Source organism: Gossypium hirsutum, chromosome A02 (assembly GCF_007990345.1).
Source record: "Gossypium hirsutum isolate 1008001.06 chromosome A02, Gossypium_hirsutum_v2.1, whole genome shotgun sequence".
NCBI classification, from domain to species: Eukaryota; Viridiplantae; Streptophyta; class Magnoliopsida; order Malvales; family Malvaceae; genus Gossypium; species Gossypium hirsutum.
In genome coordinates this window covers 1,751,679-1,777,540 of record NC_053425.1, presented here as the reverse complement: position 1 = coordinate 1,777,540, position 25,862 = coordinate 1,751,679, and the positions used below count along the sequence as shown (strand labels likewise).

General features: G+C 32.4%; 3 protein-coding genes across 7 annotated transcripts; 2 read left to right on the top strand and 1 right to left on the bottom strand.

The window, feature by feature from the left end:
* The first annotated feature begins 258 nt into the window (after window positions 1–258).
* LOC107927448 (protein WHAT'S THIS FACTOR 1, chloroplastic) lies at window positions 259–2,345 on the top strand. The gene has a single exon (XM_041088249.1). The coding sequence runs from the start codon at window positions 732–734 to the stop codon at window positions 2,172–2,174; it is 1,443 nt and encodes a 480-aa protein (XP_040944183.1). The 5' UTR covers window positions 259–731; the 3' UTR covers window positions 2,175–2,345.
* Window positions 2,346–6,299: 3,954 nt separating this feature from the next.
* On the top strand, window positions 6,300–16,161 carry LOC107927447 (ATPase family AAA domain-containing protein At1g05910). Of its 5 annotated transcripts, none has more exons than XM_016858498.2 (12): window positions 6,300–6,496; window positions 7,137–7,224; window positions 8,112–8,389; window positions 9,200–9,301; window positions 9,414–11,246; window positions 11,332–11,520; window positions 11,697–11,839; window positions 12,313–12,558; window positions 13,333–13,519; window positions 14,573–14,638; window positions 14,745–14,985; window positions 15,676–16,161. In XM_016858498.2, the coding sequence occupies exons 3-12, from the start codon at window positions 8,165–8,167 to the stop codon at window positions 16,047–16,049; spliced, it is 3,606 nt and encodes a 1,201-aa protein (XP_016713987.2). In that variant the 5' UTR covers window positions 6,300–6,496; window positions 7,137–7,224; window positions 8,112–8,164; the 3' UTR covers window positions 16,050–16,161. The 5 variants fall into 5 exon arrangements, with proteins under 5 accessions (XP_016713987.2, XP_016713988.2, XP_016713986.2 ...); XM_041088247.1 differs by having other exon boundaries at window positions 6,317–6,496; window positions 15,679–16,161; XM_016858499.2 differs by lacking the exon at window positions 7,137–7,224 and having other exon boundaries at window positions 6,310–6,496; window positions 15,679–16,161.
* Window positions 16,162–18,780: 2,619 nt separating this feature from the next.
* Window positions 18,781–22,545, bottom strand: LOC107927436 (uncharacterized). The gene is made up of 3 exons (XM_041091641.1): window positions 22,371–22,545; window positions 21,999–22,138; window positions 18,781–19,143 (listed from the first exon to the last, which is right to left on the bottom strand). The coding sequence occupies exons 1-3, from the start codon at window positions 22,543–22,545 to the stop codon at window positions 18,781–18,783; spliced, it is 678 nt and encodes a 225-aa protein (XP_040947575.1).
* Window positions 22,546–25,862: the final 3,317 nt, after the last annotated feature.

The window sequence follows — 25,862 nt, the reverse complement described above, 5'->3', positions numbered from 1 at the left end:
CTCTTTAATTTAATATATATAATTTAATTTATCTATTTTTAAATAAAAAAAGATAAAATATAAATTGACTTTTATCGAAATTTATGTTGTGCTAACGAGTGGATTAGTTTAACTTAAATTAAATTATTGAGTTTGGTGTATTTCGACCCAATTCAACGCATGTAGTTGAAGGAACCCAAGTTGTAGCCCAAATACGAGGCATGCTTAAGCCCAAACGATAAAGGATTCAGGTGGACTTGTTTATTCTTGCTTGGCTTGGGTTTCGCTTTACAAAAATTCTTCACTTTTTCCCCAGAGCTGAACCATTTTCATGTCATTTTTGTTTTAATTTGCTCCCAATTTTCTTGCCAGAGCATTCCTTTGATAGAATTCTCTTGTTTTAGGTATTTTCTTCTAGCCAACAACAGCGCTTTCTACATGTTTGATTTTATGCTCGAAAGAGTTTCACTTGAACCATAGCCTTCACTTCAACGCACCACACGCATCCTGATAAAGTCTCGGGTGAATCATTTTCATGTCATTTTGTTCTAATTTGAACCCAATTTTCCTTTCCCAAGCGTTCATTCACCACACCTATTGATTTAATATTCATGATTTAGAGATTTCTTCGAGCTAACAACAGTGCCCTCAACATGTTTGACGTTATGCCTGAAAGAGTTTCACTCGTTGTACCATAGCCTACACTTCAGCTGACTACCAGCAAGCATCCTGATAAAGTCTCTAGATCAACCATGTTGCTCTCCGTCTCGTGCCAAAGTGACAACTTCCTCAGCTCCAGCTTCCTTCAATCATCAAACCCATCTTTCATTTCCCTTAAAAGAACTAAAAAAAGCTTTCAAAACATTTGTAATAAACCCCAAAGTTTATCTCTTTGGATTTCGTGTTCTTCTCTCAAAATTGTTCGAAGCCCTTCACTTGACAAACATGTAGTGAAACAAAACAAAATCCGTTTCGTCCAAAAGCTGAAAACTTTGTTACTTTCGAAGCCGAAACACTTCATTCCAATCCATATTCTCGCTAAATGCCGTGCTTATCTTTGTATCCACAAGCCTCGTTCCATTCTTTCCATGATCTATTGGTACCCCACGATTTTCGAGCTCTTCACTATCCCCATGCCGCCTACTCCGTTTAACGCTACAAAATCGGGGTACCAACTTTGTGTTCGTTTAACCCCGGCTGCTAAATCTCTCGCTATGCAAGAATTGAATCTTAAGTCAGCTATGTCAGGTTTCTTGGCGAACAAGTTACAGAAACTTCTCATGCTTTCTTCTCATCGTCGGCTTCTATTGTCTAAGATCGTTCACCTTGGTCCTCATCTTGGGTTATCTCCGAATTTTCGGTCCCGTCTTTGTAATGATCATCCGGATAAGTTTAAGATCGTAGGTACCTCGTATGGTATGGCCCTTGAGCTTGTGAATTGGGATCCTGAGCTAGCTGTTCCATTGAAGTCTCCTCCGGTAAACCGTGGGTTGATCGTTGATAGGCCTTTGAAGTTTAAGCAACTGAACCTTCGGAAAGGGTTGAATTTAAAGCGACGACACCGGGATTTTTTGATGAAGTTTAATGAATTGCCTGATATTTGTCCGTATAATACGTCTTTGGATGACTTTCCAAAGTCATCCCTCGAGGCCGAGAAAAGAGCTTGTGGTGTAGTGAGAGAGGTGTTGGGGATGATGGTTGAAAAGAGGACATTAATAGACCACTTGACACATTTCAGGAAAGAGTTCGGGTTACCAAATAAGTTGAGGGCGATGATCGTGAGACACCCAGAATTGTTCTACGTGAGTTTGAAAGGGATGAGGGACTCGGTTTTCTTAGTCGAGGGGTTTGATGACAAGGGAGTGCTTTTGGAGAAAGATGAGAGTTTAGTGATAAGAGATCAACTAATGGCATTAGTTGCAGAAGGAAAACGGATACGACGCGAAAAGAGGAAAGCTAGAATTAATGGTACCATTGTTGATGACTGTGATAACAATGATAACGTTGAAGTTGAAGATGGTGACTATGATGATGGTGATTATGATGATGGATTTGAGAATTTGTTCGATTCTGAAGATTCGGACCTCGAATATGATTTTCATGATGATGATAATGAAAGCAGTATGTTGTATGCTAATGGAGGAAATGCAGTATTTTGGACTGGTGATGACAATGGAGATTCAGAACCTTGGTAATGATAAATGATTTGTGAATATTTGTAAGTAATTAGGGGATAAACGAAATCTGTGCTCATAAGCTATTCGAGTTTGTTTCAAAAGAAATCCGAAATCTATCTCATCATTGTTGAATTAAACTAGAGCTGTTGACTGCAAAGAATTTATGTATCTTAATACTTGATTCGCGCAGTTTCGAGTTGTTATTAAGGTTTTCTTTTAAAATTTAAATTAATATTGTGGAACTTCAATTCTAACTTGATCTCAAATATGAGTAGAACACAAAAATAGCTCAATTTTTATACAAAGTAAATGAGTCTAATTGAGCGTGTTCGAGCTTGTTGGAATCGGACCAAATCAGTTGATACATGAGTTTGGACAAAAAAGTTGAATCGAGATAAAAAATTGATTGCACCAATGGTTGAAGTCTAGAGACTTGATCATGGGTCGGGCCACCTAGCTCGGTCCGAAGGCCCGCACAAAATGTGGGAGGGTTTAAACAAAAATATAGGCAAAAAAATGGGTTTGAACAAAAATAAGGCCCATTTAAAAAAGGACCGAGCCTTGGATAAGATATTTTTAGCTCCTGGCCCAGCCCGGCCTGACCCGAATTCACTAAAGTACAAAAAAAAGTTTGTTTTTTTTAATATTATTTTCTTGTTGTTTTCTCCATATTTTGCTACTATTTTACTATTATGTTGTTATTGTTTGGATATTATATAAACTTATTTTATTTTAAATTTTATTATTATTTTAAATACATTTGTTAATTTTGTTATTATTTTAGAGACATTTGCTTGTTAAGTTGCATCTATCTTAGTATTATTTAAGTATACATGTTTTTTAAAATTTATTTTCAATTTGTTGGGAGATATTTATTTTGATATTTTTAGTATTTTTGTTGTATTATATATATTTTAAAATAATATAAAAATTAATAAGGGCGGGCCGAGTCGGGCCCCAGTTTTAGCATTTTTATCCGGGTCGGGCTTGGACAAAATTTTAGGCCTATTTTTTGGCTTGGGCTAGGCCCGAGCCTAGCAAATGGGCCTATTTTTTAGTTGAGCCCGACCTGGCCCATGTACACCTCTAGGTTGAACTAGTTTTTTAAATTTTTAATAATTTATTTAATTAAAAATGGATTGATAATCAAATCAGAAATTGATGGTATTAACAAAGAATGTAGACTGGCTAACGACATTTTCACGGATCTTAGTTTAACAAAGAATTTTAGTGGTATAAACAATCCTTAAAAAATTCACATAATCATTTTAATTAGAATAAAATATTTAGACTGACTAATGACATTATAAAAGTTAAGATATCAAATTATGTCAAAATTAAAGTATACAGATTAAATCTCAAATTTGTAATGATCAAATTGAAATTTAACCATTCTTGTAATTTATAAAATAGAGGAAGTGTAATTGACATTTACCCATAATATTCTCATGTAAAAAAAAATATACAGGTGTTCGTTGTAGAAGGCCTTAGGGCCTTCATTTTATATACAGTTTGTACATGTTATGAATATCTTATTATTAAGTGGATGTCCATCAATATCAAAATAAATTTAATATATTTTAGAACTCTAATAGTCATTAAAAGTAAACTTTTATTTCATTTATACTTTTTGTATATAAATATAGGCTTTGAAGAAGTATTGTGAACATCTTTATGGATAACTAAAATACGTACTTATCTTTTGTTCTCCTATTTCTCTTGTTATTTATTTATTTATTTCATGATACGTTATCAGCATGATACTTTTTTTTTCACGATTCTTTTCTATGGCAAGGAAGAAAGTAATTGTAAGAAAGTTATATAATTTATCTGGTATGTTTTCGTCACTATTTTATCTTTAGTAAAATTGTTTTACAAAAAAAATTATTTTAAGATTTCTTTTAAGTTATATTATGCATAATATTTGAATGATTTAAATATATAATGATTAAATTATTGTTATTAAACATGCTTAAATTTTGATTAAGGGAAATTCGATAGGATCTAATTGAGCCTTGTTAACCTGTTATTAAGGATTAGATTATACCTTTTAAATTGAATTATAAATTATAAATAATTGATTAAAGCATCATAAGATTCTATAACATATTTTTGGTATTGAAATTTGGTACAATGTGTATCAAAAAACGTTCAAGCATCTTACGTGAAAATTCTGATTGTTTTATAAATGTTAAAGATTTTCAAGTATATTTCACTATGATTTATTTTATTATAGCATGCTTGTTAAATTTGGAGACAGAAACATGAACAAACAGATTTTAAACTGAAATTCATGCATATTTAGGATGATGTTTATAAAAAAAAATTATATCTAATTTTTATATTTTAGATGTGAAAATTTGTCCATACAAATGTTTTACTATGAAAGCTATGGTGATCAAACTTTGATAATTATATGCATATGTAGTTGCAAGATCTCCTATCTATTGTCTCCGTAATGTCAATTTTGAGGATTTCTATAGTCTATATTGAGAAACTTCTTGTTGTAATAATTTTTTGATGAATTATAAGAGAAGGGTAAAGCCCTACAACAACGCAACTAGTGCGACTCAACTCAGATCACACTTAGGGGGTGAACAGTCTGACCATCAAGCCAACACACGGAATTCTGTTGTTGTAATTATTTGTTATTCATTACTAATTTTAAGTATATAATTTTATTTTGATATTTATATAAAATCTTACAACTATATTACTTAGGATTATATGTATTTTGTAAAAAAAAACGAAATTTCTAAAAGTATAAATTACATATTTATTTTTTTTGTGAATTATGGAACTCATTACTTGACTTATTAGTAATAATTTCTATATATTGAATCTATTAGATTTTGGTAAGAATTTTGTATTAGAAAATTATCGTCTTTTCCGCTATTTGGTACTATATATTAGTATAATTGAATCACAAGAGACAGTAAATCAGACGTTTATTAGTCTAATATATTAATTAGGTGGTATGATCGGTTAGACCATCATTATCAATAATAATACAATAAATAAGAACTTACATGGATATTTATTAAAGAACTTGAATATTTTTTATATTAAAGATTTATCAATCGTTGTTTGTTATCAAAAAAGATGAATTATTAGAACCTCACTAGCAAAACTTGAGATTAAATTTCTTGCATTTCAAAAAGAAACATGAGCTCATTTATCCAACAAATGAATATTTTGATATTTTAATATAGACTTTGATACGTACTTCTCTTTTGCTCTCAATACACCTTAGGATGGTATAGCCTTAAATTAAAGTAAAGTAAAGTTAAAGACGAGGTTCAAACGAGAAAAGGCTTACGGTGGATACTTAAGCACCCAGAGATGAGGAAGGGCGTAGTAAGCAATGAAATGCTTCGGGGAGTTAAAAATAATTGTAGATCTGGAAATTCTCGAATAGACGAACTGAAACATCTTAGTAGTCGGAGGAAAAGAAAGAAAAAATGATTTATGTAGTAGTAGCAAGCAAAATGGGAGTAGCCTAAACAGTGAAAACTGAGTTGTGGGAGAGCAATAAAAGTGTCGTGCTGCTAGGCGAAGCGGTGAAGTGCCAAACCCTAGATAGCGATAGTCTAGTAACCGAAAGCATCACTAGCTTACGCTTTGACCCGAGTAGCATAGGGCACGTGGAATCCTGTGTGAATCAGTAAGGACCACCTTGCAAGGCTAAATACTCTTAAATGACCAATAGCGAAATAGTACCATGAGGGAAGGGAGAAAAGAACCCCGGTGAAGGAGTGAAATAGGACATGTTCTCTTGTTATTTACTTTCATTATTGTTAATTTCATAACATTATAGATATAAATGTACTCCTTTTTTTCCTAAATTGTAATTAAAAATAATAAAAAATAAATTTCATTTAAATTGTAATAAGTTAGATAATTAATTATTAAATTACATGTTAAATATTTTAAATTCAATTATATATGAAATTCGAGATGAAATTATTTGACGAATTTATTTAAAAAATAAATTATTTTGCTTACGTGGCTAACACGGATTGGTTCTTTGACTTTTAATTCGTTGCAAATCCACGACAGTTTGCATTCCGATAGTTTCAAAGTGGGGCCCACTTTTTAATGGGTCCCCTTCTAGAAAATAGGGAAAATTAAAAACGTACTCGTGGGTCGGGTGGTGGACTCAGTGAGTCAAATTACTCAGATAGAACTCGTTTCGCTTTGCCCCTCTCTATCCCTTTCTAGGTTTTTTTGGTTTATAAAATAACTTAGAGCTCTCTCTCAAATCTCGAGGTTTTCACTTTCTCGCACTTTCCCTCACTTTCTCGCGTTTTCTCATCTAAGGCAGCTAGTTCTCCGATTAGGTATCAAAAGCAAATCTCAGGCTTTACTTTAATTTTTCTCTCTGTTGTTCAAAACTATAGTATTTTTATGTTTAATTTCAAAGAAAAAAACAGTCAGAGTATATTGTTTTGTTTAGTAAAATTGAAGATTTTATGTTGTATTTATTTGATTTACTTAAAATTTAATTTTGTATAGGATTTTGCATTTTCTAGCTTCTTTTCTCTCTGTTCCTCGCAGCTCTGTTTTATATATATATTTGCAAGTGCATGTGCATGTATTGCTGCATTATTTTGTTGGTGATTAATTGTTAGATTTTTCTGTTCAATGTGATTATTTTCGGAGGAGGAGCTTGACTAATTGGAATTATCTGGAATACTTGCTTATTTATTTATTTAATCCTTTCATCCTTTTGCTGATATTTAATTTCAAAATGCAATAATGAAGGATAAGGATTTCTGTATTTTTCTAGGATTTGTTTTGAGCTTTTTCTCCCCATGCATGCACGAGGGAGAAGTGAACACTGAAGGTTTTATTTTGGGGAAAGTTTATAATTTGATTGATTTAGGAACAGGCATTGAACTGTTATTGATTTAATATATTTTAAGTGCCTTAGCTGTTGATTACATTGGTGGGGCATCTTTAAAAACTGGATTTTATTAGGTTGACTGGAGCTTGGGGTTTTTCAAAATGTTCTTGAAGGTTGGAGACATTTGTCATCATTCTAAAATTACGCCAGTGCTCATCTTTGGTATGGAGGAAAAGTTGCACGTGCTTTGCTCAAACACCCGTACTGTATGTTTAAATGTCAAATGTTTTTTAGAAGAATAGAGTTATTAAATGTTCTTGGCAAATATGATTAGAAAGTAACAAATGAGGCATGTTATACTTCTCTATCAATTTTTCAAGCCTATCTCATTCCCCTGCCCTGCCTGTTTTCTTGTTTTTTACCAAGTACTAATCACTCCCTTATGAAAGTATGCATGGGTCATAGCACTGTCTGACTCGCACTGTTCCTTCCCTAATCTTCATTTCCTTGTTGAATTAGTTTCTTTGCAACCAGTCAGCATCATTGACCTCAAACTCTACATCAGTGGAAATGTGTAGCTACTAACAGGGATGATGTCCTTTGGTCTTTTTCATATACCTTCGGATGTCTTTCTTAACATAGTAAAACAAAGATGTTCACTGATAATTTCATTGAATTTTTTAGTTACTCTGTTATTATGCCATCTTAAGAGTCTCTCTTAATCTTCAACAACTATCAGGTGTTTGTGTTATCAATATGCGTTCTTGATAAACATGTCATTGAGAACTTCAAATGAATTTTGTCCAGAAATGGAAAGATAAGCTGGTCTATATTGTGTATTTTTGCTTGTTTTTAGCTTGAAGAGGGTATATCTTTATTTTTTAGAATGTTCTGTTATTGTACTCTACTGTGTGAAAAAGCTTCTTGTTTCTGTGTGGTTAGTGGCTTCAAAATTGCTCATGTTTAATTGAGATTTGTTATAATCATCCAGAATCATGTACCATTAACTATGGCATATTTGTAAGAGAATTGAAAAGTCATTCATGTAAGAAAGTTTAGGTAAAACAATTTGGAACCTCTGCTTATTATTATTACTACTCATCTTTAAGGTGTACGTACGGAGTTTATGGAAGAATATAATCTGCAAAGCTAGTATTTGTCTATGTATCCAAAGAGGTCTGGTCAGGCAGATAGGCCAGTTACTAGGCCTCTGCGCTCAAGTGATAGGCTTAGAAGAAGGCCAAAAGTGTATGGCAGACCATATTTGTATTACAGTCCTACCATCATTCGAAATAAGAAGAGCAGGACAAAGACAAGGACAGCAGCTTCTCGCATTGCCAAAATGTTGCGCTCGGGGGATCGGTCGGTGCGTACTTCAAATGGCAGTGTAAGTTGCATACTCTTGTTTGGCTGTATATACCATGCTGAGTCTTTAAGTGGTTGTGATAAATTTTTTAGCTTTTCCTATTCATTTTTCTAGGTTGTAGATAACTTAGAAACATAAATCCTTTGTGACTATAGTAGTATTTAATACTGTTGCTGACTCGATGGCCAAAGTGGCAAGGCAAACCAGCTCAGGACCAGAAGAGTTTGAGTTCCCCCCGGGAATATTCATGCTTTACTTCATCTTGAACTTTCTCAGAGTATTTTTTAGAAGTTTGCTTTGACTAGTTTGCTAGTCCTCCTTTCTTTGAACAGAAAAAAAAGAGTATTGCACTAGGGCTCTGATTGTGTGTTGCTTTTGCTACGTGATTTTTTCCATGGCTTCTTGAAAAGCTACTGCAAAGCAAAAGTTAAAAAGCAGAATTCAATTGATTCAAAATGAACCATAATTAAAATAGAAGACCAACTGTTGTTAAAGAAAAGAAACTGATTACTGGGCACTAATATTTATCACCTCTTTATATACCTTTTATGGCAACATTTATTTTGTGCTGTGGCTGTATTATATATATTTTCAAAACAAATTCCTTCTGTCCCCTTTTAGATCAAAATGTAGATTCCTTTTTTTCTCAGTTATGTCGGGCATTCTTATAGGAGGACATGTTTCATGTAGGTTTTCTTTAATAAGTTGTGTCTTTGCATGCTTTTCATATAATTGCATCTTTTCTTGAAGCTAATTGGATTAAATGACTCATTTTTTCTATTATACCTTGCATTTTGAATTTGATTAAGTTTAGTCATCCTCTTGTTGCAGTCAGGCACAGCCAATCTTAGGCGTTCATCGAGAAAGAGGAGAGTTTCTGTGAATCTTGTGGGTTATACTGAGAGTTCTGGTTCAGGGGATGAAGACATGATGGTACCGTCCAAGCATACAACACTTTGGAATTCAATTACTTTTCTCTCATTTGATGAAACATACATCACGAAAGTGTATCCTAATTCAACTTTTCATTGTTTATTTTTCCCAGAGGCCATATCGACCACGGAGGAACCGAGTTGCTAACAGTGTAAGTCAAGATGAGTCTCCATCTCCCAAGCAGAAAAAGACCTCGGAGACTAAAGAAGCTCCTCGACGTGAAGGACTATGCCCTCGTCGTTCAAAAACAGTTAAGCAGATCAATTTGGGTTATGATGATGAGCAAAGTACTTCGGATGAGAAGGTTGGTGAAGATGAAACTGAAAATGGGAATGATTTAGATGATGAGGCTGCAGATGATGACCAAAATGATGCTGAAGATGAGGGTGATGAAGAGGCTGAGGGTGAAGATGAAGAAGAAGAAGAAGAAGACGAAGAAGATGAAGGTGATGATGAAGAGGGTGAAGAAGAACAGGAAGGAAGGAGGCGATATGATCTTCGAAATCGTGCTGATGTACGCAGGCTATCTATGGATGAGAGCAAGCAAAGATCTAGATCTCCACGGAGGGTTTTACGTCAAGGAATGGGGACTAAAGTTAGCAGGGATGTTAGGAAGGGTGGCTCACGTGTTCATAAGCGTCATCGTCTAACAAGAGCTGAGGATTCTGATGATTCTATTCTCGTGGATGAGCTGGATCAGGGTCCTGCTATTCCTTGGGGCCGAGGTGGGAGCAGATCTGGACCACCTTGGCTTTTTGGGGGATTAGACATGCATGGGACAACAGCATGGGGATTAAATGTAGCTGCATCAGGTTGGGGTAATCAAAGTGATCCATTTGCTACATTGACTTCTGGGATTCAAACTGCTGGACCAAGCTCTAAAGGCGGGGCAGATATTCAACCCTTACAGGTTGATGAAAGTGTTAGCTTTGATGAAATAGGCGGGCTTTCTGAATATGTTGATGCTTTGAAGGAAATGGTTTTCTTTCCCTTGTTGTATCCAGATTTCTTTGCCAGTTATCACATCACTCCACCTAGGGGTGTCCTGTTGTGTGGTCCCCCTGGCACTGGTAAGACATTGATTGCCAGGGCTTTAGCAAGTGCTGCTTCGAAGGCTGGTCAGAAAGTCAGTTTTTACATGCGAAAGGGTGCTGATGTGCTTAGCAAGTGGGTTGGTGAGGCTGAAAGACAATTGAAACTTCTTTTTGAGGAGGCACAAAGGAATCAACCTTCCATCATTTTTTTTGATGAGATAGATGGGCTTGCTCCTGTGAGGTCTAGTAAACAAGAGCAGATTCACAATTCTATTGTATCCACTTTGCTTGCCCTCATGGATGGTCTTGATTCACGCGGACAAGTTGTTTTGATTGGAGCAACTAACAGGATTGATGCTATTGATGGAGCTCTAAGGCGCCCAGGGCGATTTGATCGTGAATTCAATTTTCCATTACCTGGCTGTGAAGCACGTGCTGAAATATTAGATATTCACACTCGGAAGTGGAAGCAACCTCCTTCTAACGAACTTAAAATGGAACTTGCAGCTAGTTGTGTCGGATACTGTGGTGCAGATCTGAAGGCTCTATGCACTGAAGCTGCCATTCGTGCTTTTCGTGAAAAATACCCGCAAGTTTATACTAGTGATGACAAATATCTGATTGATGTTGACTCAGTGAAGGTTGAAAAGTATCACTTTATAGAGGCCATGTCAACAATTACTCCTGCTTCTCAAAGAGGTTCCATCGTTCACTCTAGACCGTTGTCTTTGGTAGTTGCACCATGCCTGCAGAGACATCTCCAGAAAGCCATGAACCATATATCTGACATATTTCCTCCCCTAACAGTGTCATCTGAGTTGACCAAGCTTTCTATCCTTTCATATGGATCAGCAATTCCTCTTGTTTATAGGCCTCGGTTGTTACTGTGCGGTGGTGATGGTTCTGGCTTGGTAAATATTTTGAATCCTCTTGAGTTTTAGTAACTGTAATTTTTGGAGCCAGAAACTGAATATACTTACTGATCTAGTTGTTCAGGATCATCTTGGACCTGCAATTTTACACGAGTTAGAGAAATTTCCTGTACATTCTCTTGGTCTTCCATCACTTCTTTCGGATCCAAGTGCAAAGACATCAGAGGAAGCAGTGGTGCATATATTTAGCGAAGCAAGAAGAACAACACCTTCTATACTATACATACCTCAGTTCAATCTATGGTGGGATAATGTGAGTGCTTCATGCATAGAGTAATTGTTCAAATCTGATTCAAATTTTAGTTCAAAGGAATGCACTTGTTTAAAAGTTGGTCCTTTTTGTGTGTGTGTGTGTATTTCAGGTCTAGTATTTTTAGTCTAGTTTTGTATTTTCTTCTGCTTTCTAAATTTGATAAATTTGTGTTGCAGGCATATGAACAGCTAAGAGCTGTTCTGCTTACACTTTTAGAAGAGTTACCATCAGACCTACCTATATTGCTACTTGGAACATCATCAACTTCACTTGCTGAATTAGATGGGAATCCCTATTCAGTATTTCCTCAGCGTAGTGTGTATGTGTTTCTAATCCTTAAAATGACCTTTTATGCATTTCTACCTTACGTTCTGTGATTATTTGGATATCAATGTTGACCTTTGGCAATTATTTTTCATAACCAGAGCTGTTTATTGCTATCGCCATGAAGTTTGTTTTCAGTATGTAAGTCATTATTGGTTTTTCTTGCAAGTTGCAATCTTGCTGAGGCATCCCATAAACGCGATGCAATCCAAGTGCATTCTCTTTTATGCTGACATGACATGTGAAACATCATAGATACACACTTTTTTCTTTCTTTTGTTTTAGGAATTCAATGTATGAATAGAATAATATTCCTGTATTGCCTTTTCTCCATTTTGTCTTGCTTCTATTTGCCTAATATTGATGAAGCGGACCTTTTTTACCCAGTTTGCTCTAGGTATTTATTTACTTATCTTTTTATTTATTAAAAATTTGTTCAATACTGATGTATTTAATTATTATTGTCAGCTATCAATTGGACAAACCTTCAATTGAAGATAGATCTTTGTTCTTTGATGGTTTAATTGAAGCTGCATTGTCAGTATTGTTGGAGGCAATGACTAAAAAGTCCAAGGAACCAAAATCTCTTCCTGAACTTCCCAAAGTGCCAAAAGTGGCAAGTGGACCAAAGGTCTCAGAATTGAAGGCCAAAGTAGAGGCTGAGCATCATGCTATTCGCCGTTTACGCATGTGCCTTAGAGATGTTTGCAACCGGTAAAGTTACCGCAGTATTATCAGAATCTATTATCTTTAATAGTGTAATCTTTAACTGAGGCATCTTTCCTTTACTGTTCCTTGCCCCTTTCATCCCTTGCTATTTCTTTTTCTTGGCAATGGAAGTTCTGTGGAGCATATTTCAATTGATTTGTGTGTAATTTACGACAAATATTCGCTGGAAGTGGAACTCAGGTTTTAATTTTGAGTTAGAATTCTGCAAATTGAAAAACTATAACTAATATTGGAAGATGACTTAAAAGTTTTCCAAAGAATTATCCGGCGCTATTAGGTTTATTCCTATAGAACTGTTCAGTCAGGTGACCTTAAGAGGAATTGTTTAGTTTAGAAAATAAAAAGCTTGTGAAAAAAAAAATTATAAAATTATAATCATTAGAAAAGAAAAGAATAAAGAGAAAATCAACTTTAAGAGATGTAAAGCCTGATTTTTTTTGTAGTGTGGTTTTGCCTCCTTGAATTATCATTGTTGGATCCTTCCATAATGGCTCATGAACTTGTTTTGGGTCGTAAGATCTCTTTCTTTCATGTGATTCTATTTATTAACTGACATTACCCCTTTTTAAACCTGCTTTATCTCCAAATTTGATATAATTGAGAAAATGTCAGGATGTTGAAGATAATAACTTTTAGGATGGCTTGTAGGTTTTAATTTATTGTTGATTGTTGTTATCTTTATAAGCTTGTAAAATAGAGATATTTTTGCTTTATTGAACTGTTAATAAGCTTTAGAGAAGATGGTTGGTCATGTTGCAGGATACTCTACGATAAAAGATTTAGTGCCTTTCATTACCCAGTCACTGATGAGGACGCGCCAAACTACCGCTCCATAATCCAGAATCCTATGGATGTTGCTACTTTATTGCAGCGTGTTGACTCTGGACAATATCTTACCTGTTCTGCTTTTGTGCAAGATGTTGATCTGATTGTAACCAACGCAAAGGTGTGGGTTTGTTAAATCCCAAATGCAAACTATTCTGATTTCTAGTTTTATTATTTTAACTTAGGTTGACCATGTAACTTGCCACTCATTGAGACCAACGATGGCAAACGCTTGTCAAAAAGCAACTGTAACTAATCGGATATGCAGTTTGGTTTGTTGTTCGGAATCTTAGGTTTTTATTGAATAATGGGATTTTTCAAATTTCAATATTTGTTCGAAATATATCTATTAACTAGATTTATAATAATGAGGTCCATTTTTATTTGTTACTTTGTGTGCCTCATTTTTATTTACTGGTTTAGTTGTTAAACTTGTGCAATTCCCTCTTCATGTATGGTTTACCTGATGTCATATAGGGGTTTACTCCTATTTTGGCTACAGAACATTGTATGGAGGGAGAAACATACCGTGTATGAATGCCGGGGGGGGGGGTGGGGTGGGGGTGGGTTTGAGTGTATGAATGCCGGGGGTGGGGGTGGGGGTGGGTTTGAGTGTTAGATATTGACATGTCCAATTATATATGGATGTGTCTCAACACGGATATCCTTTTTCTATGTTTTTTCCATATATTTGCAGGATGATAACTTCATACCGATATCCAATTATGTGACGAACATAGGTATTTTAGAGAAGGGTAACATAGGGAATGCATGTAGGGATAGGGAATGCATGTAGGGAAGAGTAGGGGAATTTGCTTGCTTAGCATTTGTGGTAGGCTAAATACCTAGATACCTAGGGTAGGGCTGAATATTTTGGGATTTTAGAATTTAGTGTTATACTCAAATTGTTAGAAACTTAATGGGGAATGAATGGCTGGCAGCAAGGAAAGAGATTCCACATGTGAAAGCAAAATGTTTATGGTTTTACAGAACACATTTCATGCATAAGTTGTGTCTTTGTATTGCATGCTTTGGATTCTTAGCACTGTACTGTTGATTATTTAAAAGCCTACTATATATATATATCTGTTCTATAATAGATAGTCTTTATTAACTTCTTTTTTGTGATGTTCCCTAACTTACTGTGCTGATTTTTTGCTATCCTGAATTTCAGGTTTACAATGGAGATGATTATAATGGTGCAAGAATTGTTAGTAGAGCTTGTGAATTACGGGATGCAGTACGTTCACTTGTTCTTTTATGCCAGAGTTTTATTCTAATGACTCAGCTCACCTTTTTCATTTTTTTTTCAATTTTCATTAATATTTTAGTTTCTTTTTTATCAGGTACATGGGATGCTGTCACAGATGGACCCTGCATTGGTTGCTTATTGTGACAAAATTGCTGCTCAAGGGGGTCCAGCTCATATGCCTGATGATCTAGGGCTGCCTCCTGCGGTACCTGTTATGCAGCTAGGAACTTCAACTCGGGCAAGTGCTCGACTCCGTAATGTCCAGCCAGAGGCTGATCTTCAAAGCTACAAGGCCTTGAAAAGGCCAAAGAAGAATGCCGATACTGCCCCTGCGGGTATTTTCATATCTATATGCATAGATTAGCTGACCCTTGTTTGGTGTATAACTGTATATGATGAGACAGGTTTTAGGCTTTAGTTCGTAACATATTCCATTACTAAGGATTGGATTTAGTTTTCTCGATTAGCACCCAATACGAGGATAGGCATATTATTAGGTTTATATTCTGAGACTGCTTTCTGTCTTAAAATTGTCATCCAATATTAGGATAGGCATATAATTCAATACATTGTTTCAATTTTGCTGCCGGTCCTAATTGTATGAAGTGATGAGTATGTGATTCATCACTCATCAAATGCACATACCAAACCGTGGGGTAGAGTAAATGAATTAGGGACACAATAGGGACATAAAAGGGTACCAATCATACTTGCAGATGGGCCTACTTCAAACTCATACAGCAGCAGATGGTCTGAAAATGATTCAGTGTCTTTGACTTCGAAACAGTAGCTTTTATCAGTCTTAATACGTATTCCTATCATGAGATGGGAATCAATAATGCCATGAATCCTGTCTGCTGAACCACAGTATCCTTGCCCAAAAAGGGATCGGTTTACCGTCGCTTCCTAGTTTTCATTGATCATCCTAGAGTTTTTGCATCTTCTGTAACATATTGTCAACTGTTAGTTAAAAGTATTTTCAATCATCATTTTCTTATCGAGTTATCTGTTAATCTGTGCCACAGCAGAAGACAAATCCCAGGCCTCGGATTCAGTACAAATGAAGCCATCTCAGACCCTAGAGGTAAAGGAGATAAACTGTGAGAGGGATGAACCTACTTTGGGTGATGGCAAGCAGCAAGAAACTTCTACAGAAGCTAATGGATCCCAGGACACGATAATGTTGGATGGTGAGATTTCAACTCAAGCCAAATCGGTGAAGAAACTGCTAGTGGAGCGAACAGGAAACTACGGGATCCCAGAGCTGGAAAGGCTTTACAGTCGGATAATGAAAGGCATATTTGAAAGTAGGGTTGGAGATGATGATGACCCCAAACCTTCAGTTTTGGAGTTTTTGTTAAAATTTGCAGAGGATGACGCTAATTTCTCTTCTCTTTAATGCCTCTTCTCATAAAAAAAAAGAAAAAAGAAAACAACAAAGAAACCTTGCAGTAGGGTAGTTGTAAAGTCGGGATTTTCTTTTTCCAATTCATATTATTGAGTCAAGCCAATCTCTCTCTCTCGCTCTCTCTCTCTCTCTATATATATTCATATTCTATTGAATAAGTATTTGAACATTAAAAAAAAAGAGTTAAAATATGTTTCAACTTTTTGCACTATTTGTATGTTAGGTTCCTTTCAATTTTTAAGAATTGTGTTTTTTTACTTTCTAAATTTAAGTCTAATTGTTATCACAATTAAAACTCTTCTAAAATTGTTGGCGTGATGCTCGGAAAAAAAAATATCTCAGTTGGTATTGAGACTTTTAAGAGTATTTTAGTGACATTAATAACTGAACTTATATTTTTAAATAAAAAATAAAAATTAAATTTTAAATCTTCAAAAGAGTTGACAAACTTTGGCTTCTTTATAATGTAAAATTACTGTTTAAGTCTTTAAATTTTTTTAAAAAATTTAAATTAGTAAAGATAAAATTATATTTTAACTCCTTAAAATTATAAAAATTTAATTTAATTTTTTAAAAATTATAAAGATATAAACTATAAAAAATTAAAATTTTATTTGACATCCCTAAAAAGTTATTCTGACTTTTCCCTTTATTTTAACCAAAATAAATAAAATTTAACCTTTCCCCAATCAAATCCAAGAAATTCTTAATTTATTTGAACAAAGATAAAATAAATATTTAATGGAAACTTTTGGAGCACCAAATTCAAGGGGGTAAATAAAGGAGTAAGTTGATGAAATTAAAATTAAAATAGAAATAAAAATAAAAAAAAGCAATAAGTGGTGATGCATGTTATAAGCCTCCCATTTGTTGTAAAAATTGTAAATAATGTTGTCCTGATTTCTTTAATGATGTTCCCCATTATCTCGTTTTCCAATCTTAGAACAAAGAAAAAAAATAATTTTTCCTCCCTTTTCTCTTCCTCATTTGCTTCTTTCACTCCATCAAAATTGAAGGTTGACTTGATTTTGATTCGTTTTTTGAAATTGTGGATATTTTTGGGAGACAGTATTTCTACCTCACATAATTAATTATTACTAGATCTTTTAAAAAGCTGTTCAACATTATATATATATTTATTATTATGATTACTAACAATTTAGAAGTAAATTTAGGGGTTAGCAGGTGCTCGATTTCTACAATGTAAAATTTTTATTTAGATTTTTAAATTTTTTAAAAAAATTTAAATTAGTATAGGTAAAATTACACTTTGGCTCTCCTAAAATTATAAAAAGTGATTTAATTCTTTAAAAATTATAAAGATATAGACTATAAAAAATTAAAATTTCATTCGACTCCCCTAAAAATTTGTTCTGGCTTCGCCCCTGTGACAATTCATCCATTAAATATAACCATTTAGTGATTTGTCTTAAAAAATAAGTACTTAAATGGGAACAAATTCAATCAATAATAATAATAATTTCTTGATCAAATATTGTGTAGATTAAAGCTTAGGTTGATATCCTAGTATTTCTAATCCTATCCCAACTATAAAAGTAATTTTACAAAAAAAATTCTACATTTAACTTGGAAATAGATTTCAACTTTTAGAAACTCATAAGTTAAATAAAAATATTTTTATTAATTATATAATTATTTCGATTGATTCAGTCATATTATCATCGTTAAAAGATGATATTTTAAATAAATACGAATTCAAACATTAATATCTACAATCTTTTATTCCTAGACTTGTTTATAACTAGAAAAGAAATGTTACCAAGAACTCAAAGCTTAATCTAATTAGTTCAAATCTAAGATTACAATCTCGATATATGTAAGAATGAGTTCAAATGCTTCTTTGTATATAATCGAGTATAAAATCTTGATATGAATATATATTTAATATAAGTATATTTACTTTTTTATAAAAAAAAGTATATTTAATCATATCCCTAAATGTTTCTTTGGTATCAATCTAATTATTGCAATTCATTTACCTCCTTTTATTATGTTTTTCTTTTTGGTACATAATTTTTTTAATCATTGGATATCTATTTTTTTATTTTGGTATCTAATTTTTTTGTGGTCTAACGTGGTATCTGTATTTGATAAAAATTATATATTTTGGTACCCAAAGTTAACAACATTACTTTTTTAATATCTAATTTGAGTTTTTGGAGTTGATTTGATAAAATTTAATTGCTAATATTATTAGAATTAAATTTTTCTAATTTTCTATTTAATTTATTAAGTATAATTTGATGGCTATGATTTTTTTGAGCTTTAGGGTTGTTTTAATTAAAGTTAATTCTTAATATTATTAGCTAATTATGAGTTTTCATTCAATCAACTCTAAAATTCAGATTACTTTCAAGTACGATAATGTATAACTTTTGCTTAATATAAGTACCGCATTATAAAAAACACAAACACTGATAAAAAATAAATAAATAACACAATAGAAAAAAATTGTCATTAATGTATTAGATGAATAGTAAAAATAATGCAAATCATTTAATGAGTGTTGGATTCACAAATAAACTTCAACGAACTAATCCATCAACAATACAATATCATAGTACATGCAAGAGTGATGATCAGTTTGATGACTAATAACATACGTCCATACTACATTTAATTTTTACAAGGTTTAAGTGAATCGCTCCTCATATATATATATATAACATGGGTGCTTATTATTACTAGTAGAAAGGGGCAACTAATGGTAATCATCCCATGACCAAAGGTCTGAAAATGGCTGCTCTGATAGGGTGTCTAGTTGATCAGCCAGCTGATGATCTTCATAAAGCATCATGTTGGAGTTGGACCAACAATAATTGTCATAATAATAATTAATGTCGTTGTTTACAGGTAATATGGGCTGCGTCAATGGCGGCTGTTCGAAAGCAAGCTCCAACTGCATGGGAGCTATGGAATTGCTGCTGCCGCTGCTGCAATCTTTAGCTTCGAAACTCGTTAATAGAGTCTTATTAGTACTATGTCTGAATGTTTTCTCCGTTGGTGTCATGTCTTCTTCAACCTTTTCTTTCCCTTTGTACTTAATCTTACACAGTCTCCATTCCTACATGAAATATCAATATGAAAAAAGTGAGATTTTCACCTATGAAGGGTTAATGTTTGATGTACAATTGCGTAGCCAGGTAGGGCAGGTAAGGGATTCGGTTGAATGGTATAATCACAATTTTAGTGCCAAAAATGTAAATAGTTCAATTTAAACCCTTTTATAGCTATTTAAAATGAAAATAAATTGTTTTATCTTTGGCACCCCATGATGTAATTCTTGGCTTCACCCTTGATGAAGGGTGGCGCTAGGGAAGATAGTGATTTTGGTCTTTCAAAAATTTTAAAAAAAGGTAAATTATATTAGTAATTATTTAATTATTAGTAAATATTTCTTTCACCCAATTATTAATATTTTTTTTGTCATTAAACTAAGAAAAATTACAAAATGATCACTTAATTAATCGAATTTGTTTTTTTTGTCATGAGCTGGCTAATTGTGGCAACTTTTAAAATTTGTATAATAGGAACTTTAACTCTCAACATTTATACATTATGTCAATTTAGTTTTGTTCTAAAAAATCCAACCCTCAACATTTGCATATTGTGTAATTTGATTTTTTTTTTGCAATTTTGATTTTCTTTATGAACTTTTCACCTAAAAAGCTAAATAATAAATAAATTTGATTGAAAATATATATAAAAAAGAAAACACCAAAAAAATACAAGATAATAATTTTCATTTTTTTCTCATTCTTTTAAAATTAACCCTCAACATCACAAAGAAAAGAAAAAGAGAGACCAAGTTACATAATGTGTAAATGTTGAGTGTTAAAGTAGCTATTATGCCAATTTTAAAAATTGTCACATTTTAGCTAATTGGTGACCAAAAAAGACAAAATTGAATAGGCGAGCGATCATTTAAAAAATAGTAATAGTTGGACGACTACCATTGTAATTTACCCAAAAAAATTGTCTATCTAAAAATAAAGTAATATCATGAGGAACTTACATTTTGACCCTTCAAAATTTGCAATTCAATTTTGACCTACTAACACTATATGCTTTATATAGGAAGATGTACTTAAATGAATAAACAAAGTAAAACTAGAATTTAATAAAACACAAATGATACCATTTTCCAAAACCGAATCTTTTTTGAACCTATTAAAAGGTTTTACCATAGACAACCGAATCTTAGTTACCCTATTAAGCTTTCCACCAGCTATTAAAGGCAAGGCAGAATATTTTGGGGCCCCGTTAGTATCAAGTAGGATATTTGGTCTATTATTTAATGAATAAAAGATATAAATTTTAAATATTTTTCAAGTGTCTAAACAATTAAACAATTAAATAAATTTTAGAGGTCATCGATTTCACAGCATCAGAACACCGTTTCATAGAGCTGCCATGAGTTTCTACGTATCTGGGCCATGTTCTTTGAATTGAGGACTTTATTTATTTACCGAAGAATAACCTCATTCTCCTATCTTGACTCGCTCTAGTAACTTAAAGGGTTTTTTGGAAGAGTTTTAGTTTTCCTTTTAATTCCTTTTGAGAATTATTTTTTTTTTAATTATCAGTTTCAGATGTATTTGATGGACACTTATTCTCGGACCCTTATTAATAAAATCAAATGAATTGTTTAAAAAAACGAAATTAAATATGTTTCTAACCGGATTTAAATAATAAATAAAAACAGTTTTTTTAAATTTCCCAAACCACAAACAAATAAAATTGAAGGATATAGTAGAACATAGTAGTCGAAATATAACTAAATTAATATCATTATGATCCATGCAAGGTTTTATATACTGTGAATAGTATTACTTAAGGTTTATGTATATATAGCTAATGCAACTACATTTAATGTAACGTTAACATTAAAAAAATGTCCTTAAAATCCTCATTAACAAAATAAATTTCACATAAAATTAATGGAGGAACATCGTATGGCATCCTAATATTTAACTCAACTATAAGTAATAATTTCGTGTTCAATTTTAATATTCATTTCCTATATTCTGTTGCTTAAAAAGTAAGTTTGAATCTCCCATTATTCGATATAGAAGATTAATAAGAACCGAAAATGACAGAAGTTATGGCTATTAAAACTGACTTGAAGGTGTTTTTTTGGCATTGGATGGAATTTGAAAGTCCCTTTTATTATTGAATCTGCTTCATGGGTTGTTTTGGAGTAGATGCTGGAGAGGAATTCTAGGTCGTGGTGTTTGTGGAATCTCTTCATTGGTTTCAGTTGTAGTATTAATCAATTGGTTTGATTTCACTTTGCATTTGTTCTCAGGCAAGGTAATGAAATGGTTGATGCTTCTGAGGAGGCCTGCGCTACTTAAAGCTTGGTGGTGAAATGATTTTTGATTGGTAATGAGTGTTTTTCCTATTCTGTTTCACTCTTATGATTATGTATTTGCTGTTTCGAGAGGTGATGATTGAGTTTTGTCTTTCAACTATTTGTTTGTTTGTGTAAGAGTTGGTGGTTTAAGGTCGGTTATTTTCTTGGAGTTTTTGTAATCACTTTATTTAGAAAAGAGGTTAACATTTTCCAATTTCTTTCTCTTATTAATAAATTCAGGTTACCAATTATAGCATCTACAAACCCTTTTCTTATTCCTAGGTCAATTGCTCATGTATTCCCAGAAAGGAAACTTAATCCATTTAGTTCACGTATAGTATTATAATCCGGAAAGGGAAAAAAGAAGGAGAAAGCAAGGAATTAGAAGGCAGATATATAAAGAAGAAGAAGAAGAAGAAGAAGAAGAAGAAGAAAGGAACCGTATGAATTGATTGAAGGCCGTATTCATGCATTATCCAATCTGTTTTGATGGCTTCCTTTCGGTTTCTTTGGATATTATCTTTAAACCTATGAAAAGTTAAAGGTCTTTTATAACCCATCACTTCTCCATTTGGTGAAGAAACAGCCTTTAAATGACTTGTAGCCTTCCACCATCCTTTTCCCATTACTTCTCTTGAATCACTCTCCCTTCTGCAATAGTAATATCTCTCGTTCTTGTTTAATCCTATAGTTCTTTCACTCCCTGCAACAAAATTAACCACATAAATTCATATAATATTATATATTCAACACGTTTTCGTTATGTAATGCATATGAATGTATTTTATTGGTCTGATCTGATGAGTGCATGTTCCATGAAACATGCATGATCTTATCACACGACACCTAAACTCATAGCTTGTGAGTACTAAATATTAATGTCGAAAACCCTAGTTTCAGACATGCAAAACTGATGAAGATAACATAAGAAAAACCAGAAAAAGGAGGGAAAGATATCGGACCATGAAGCTCTTGCGGCTCGAAATCATAGATATTTTTTTGGATGATGAAATCGAAAGCCTCCATGGAAGTGTTTCCAGACACTTTCTGGCTCAAGATTTCGATGATCTCTTCGTCTGTGGGAGAAAATCTGAAGCCTGTAAGAACCATCTTCCTATCTTTTGAAACCTGTACTTTTTTTTGGTGGTGGTTTTTTTTTTAACCAAAAAGACAAATGTATCATTCAATAATACCAATCAGATTATAAAACATATCTGATATGTATGACATTGGTGTATAATTCTATATATATATATATATATGGAGTGAGAGAGATCAAGGAAATGCTGAAAAAACTGGAAGAAGACAAATTGACTCACGTTTAGAGAAGACTAATATGCCTGCAGGATAGATACCATTTTTGAATTAAATTATTAAAAATTGATTTTTTTAAAATTAATAATTTTCTTTATGAAAGTATGTTTGATGTTAATTTTATGATTCACAAAATTATTTTATTCTACATTCGTAACTACACATTTAATAATGACTTTTCTAAAGTTTGAATATATTTTCTTTCATCACTATTTTCTAATTATTTTTTTATTATACTCTAAAGATATATAATTTTAATATTTTTTAGGTTTAATTTTATTCGTAAAATTTAGAAAATATTATTGTGAAATAATTTATTATACAGGTTGACTCAAGTCGTCGACACCCATGAAACCAATAGAATTATGAGCCCAAAACAAGTTTAAATGACAAAAAAGAAGAACTTTTAGGCTGTATTCACATTCATTCATGAAATTTTAGGGATGTCTTGTCAATGCAAACCTTTCTTTTTTTCCTTAAAACCACTCAAAATACTGATAATATTACAAACCCTACGTCAAATATACGACAAGGGCATATGGGGAGTTCAGTCATGGACAAGCATATTTAACCCTAGTTAACCCTTACTAGCTCATTATATCTTTGAGCAGATTGGATACAAAAAAGAATTCCCACATTGAATGAAAATAGATTGTATAAATTATTATCCATATTAAAAGTGTTTTCTCGATAAAGCAAGAGATTACTTAGTATTAATTTAATTTTTTTGAGCTTATTATTTAATTGGATGGATAAATTAAAAAATTAAATTCAAAGTGAAAATTAAATTATGTAGCCATTGTAATTTAATTTCACTTGAATAACAAAATAAGTTAATATATAAATTCTAATATAGTAAAGTTAGAGGTAAGCTAAAAAAATTAGATTGATCTCGTATCAGCCCAATTGGAAAAGGTTGGATGTCATAGCATAGGTAGCAGGGGCGAAACCAGGGGGACAGGCATGGCCCCGGCCCCCCCTAAAATGGGAAATTTTCATTTAGGCCCTTTAGATTTTTTTAAAATTTTAAATTAGTAAAGGTAAAATTTTACTTTGCCTCCCCCTAAAATTATAAAAATTCAATTTAATCTTTTAAAAATTATAAATATATAGACTATAAAAAATTAAAATTTCCTTCGGCCCCCAAAATTTTTTTCTCGCTTCGCCCCTGATAGGGAGTGCCCTTCCTTAGTGTGTCACTGAAATTTAGTTATCATTCTTAGACTAAAATCTTGTTAGTTTAATTAATTAAGAACTCATAATGAGAACTGAACTCTTGCATAATTTTTTTTTATAAATACTTAATGTTAATAAAAAATCATATGGTAAAAAATACTAAGGGGAAATTCTGCAGAACTTAGTGATATTTTATTTGAGTAATTTTTTTTTTATTCAAATAAATTCTATTTTTCTTGAGATTGGATTCTAGATTAGGAATAATTATAATTGCAATCATCCAACAACTATAATTCGGATGTTGAAGTTTGAAATTTTGGTTTTGGTTTACATAGAGGTTTGTGCAAGGCTCTTCCCACTGGAATCTTGATTTTTTCGTGTGTTTGGTTCTTTAAGTTAGAGCTTACATTCTTAATAACTATGAGTTTGAGAATAGCAAAAAAATTCAATTGATTGAAAACATAAAACATTCAAATTTCAGTTTGGGTTGATCGAAAAGTCCAAACACCTACCTAGACACCCTTTGCAGCAAAGACATCTCCTTGCAAGCTCGATGGGTTAGTTTTGTCAGGTGTTGTTAAGTGTTGCCACTTTATGTTAAATTTAGATCGATGGATCAATTTTGTTTTAATTTAATTATACATTTATAATTTTATTATAATTTAAAAAAATCTATTGATTCACTCCATTTCGTTGAATTAATAATTAATTTCAGATAAGCCTTTAGTTAATTTGTTCATTATTAAGTCATACCTCTCAAATTCCTTTTTGCTTAATTTTACATTGTTGCTGTGCTTGATTCCATTTGTGCGTGCAAAAAGAACTTATTTCTACTGGAAATTTTACTAATAATTCCCTTCAATTTGCTACTTCTTACTAAACTTTATTTTAATATTTTAATAATTAAAGGTAATTTATGAGTAGATAGTTCGTGCCTATTTATCAAAGACACTTCCAAAAGTTACATTTGTCTTCCACTAATATGTCACCACCTAAATAAAAACTAAAGATCCCATTCACATGAGGAAACTACCAATCACTTTAATTTGACTTCAACTAATCTATATATTATATTATAAGTGTTCAAACCAGATTGAATCAAGCTCGAAATTGTTAGAGTTACGATTTAATTTATTTTTAAATGAATGAATATATATTTATTTAAAACTAACCAATTGGCTCAATTTTAGTTCACAGTTATTCGTCGACAAGGTGATGGTATGACAGATGCTTTGGCGAAAGTATATCGAGACCTTTTGTAATAGACCGTTTTTAGTGAAATCGGAATAATAATTTCGGGACCATAAATTTGAAGTCGGAAAATTTTATTATTATTATTATTATTATTATATGGTCTACAATATGATAGAAATACTGTATAGAAATTTCGTTAAGAAATTTTACTGTTTACATTCCTAATTTGATAAAAAGGACTAAATTGCATTAAGTGCAAAGATTGAATTCTAATAGCTAAAAGTATTAAATAGCTATAAAATTTTAAATTGGAGGTCCTTATATAGTAAATAGACCATTAAAATGCTTAGTGGATAAGCATGAATAATCATCATAGGAAATTTCATGAAATATTAAGGTCAATTTTGGAAATTAATGATTAAAGTTATAATAAATTAATAAAATAAACAAATATCATCTATTATCATCATCTATCACCAAAAAAAAAAAAGAAAAAAAGAAGAGAAAAACCTAGCCATGGAAGCTTGAAATATTAGCAAACTTATTTTGCTCAATTAGGTATGTATTCTTGTCTTGTTTTTAATGATTTCTATGTTTCCGATATTGTAGTAGCTTAATCTAGCTAACTCGGGGATTAATTTGAAAAATCGTTAAAGTATTAGAGTTTTGCCATGGATGAGTATGCTTGAATTTTGAAGTTTTATGATAGAAAATGAAAGGTTGTTGTTAGATAAACAACTTTT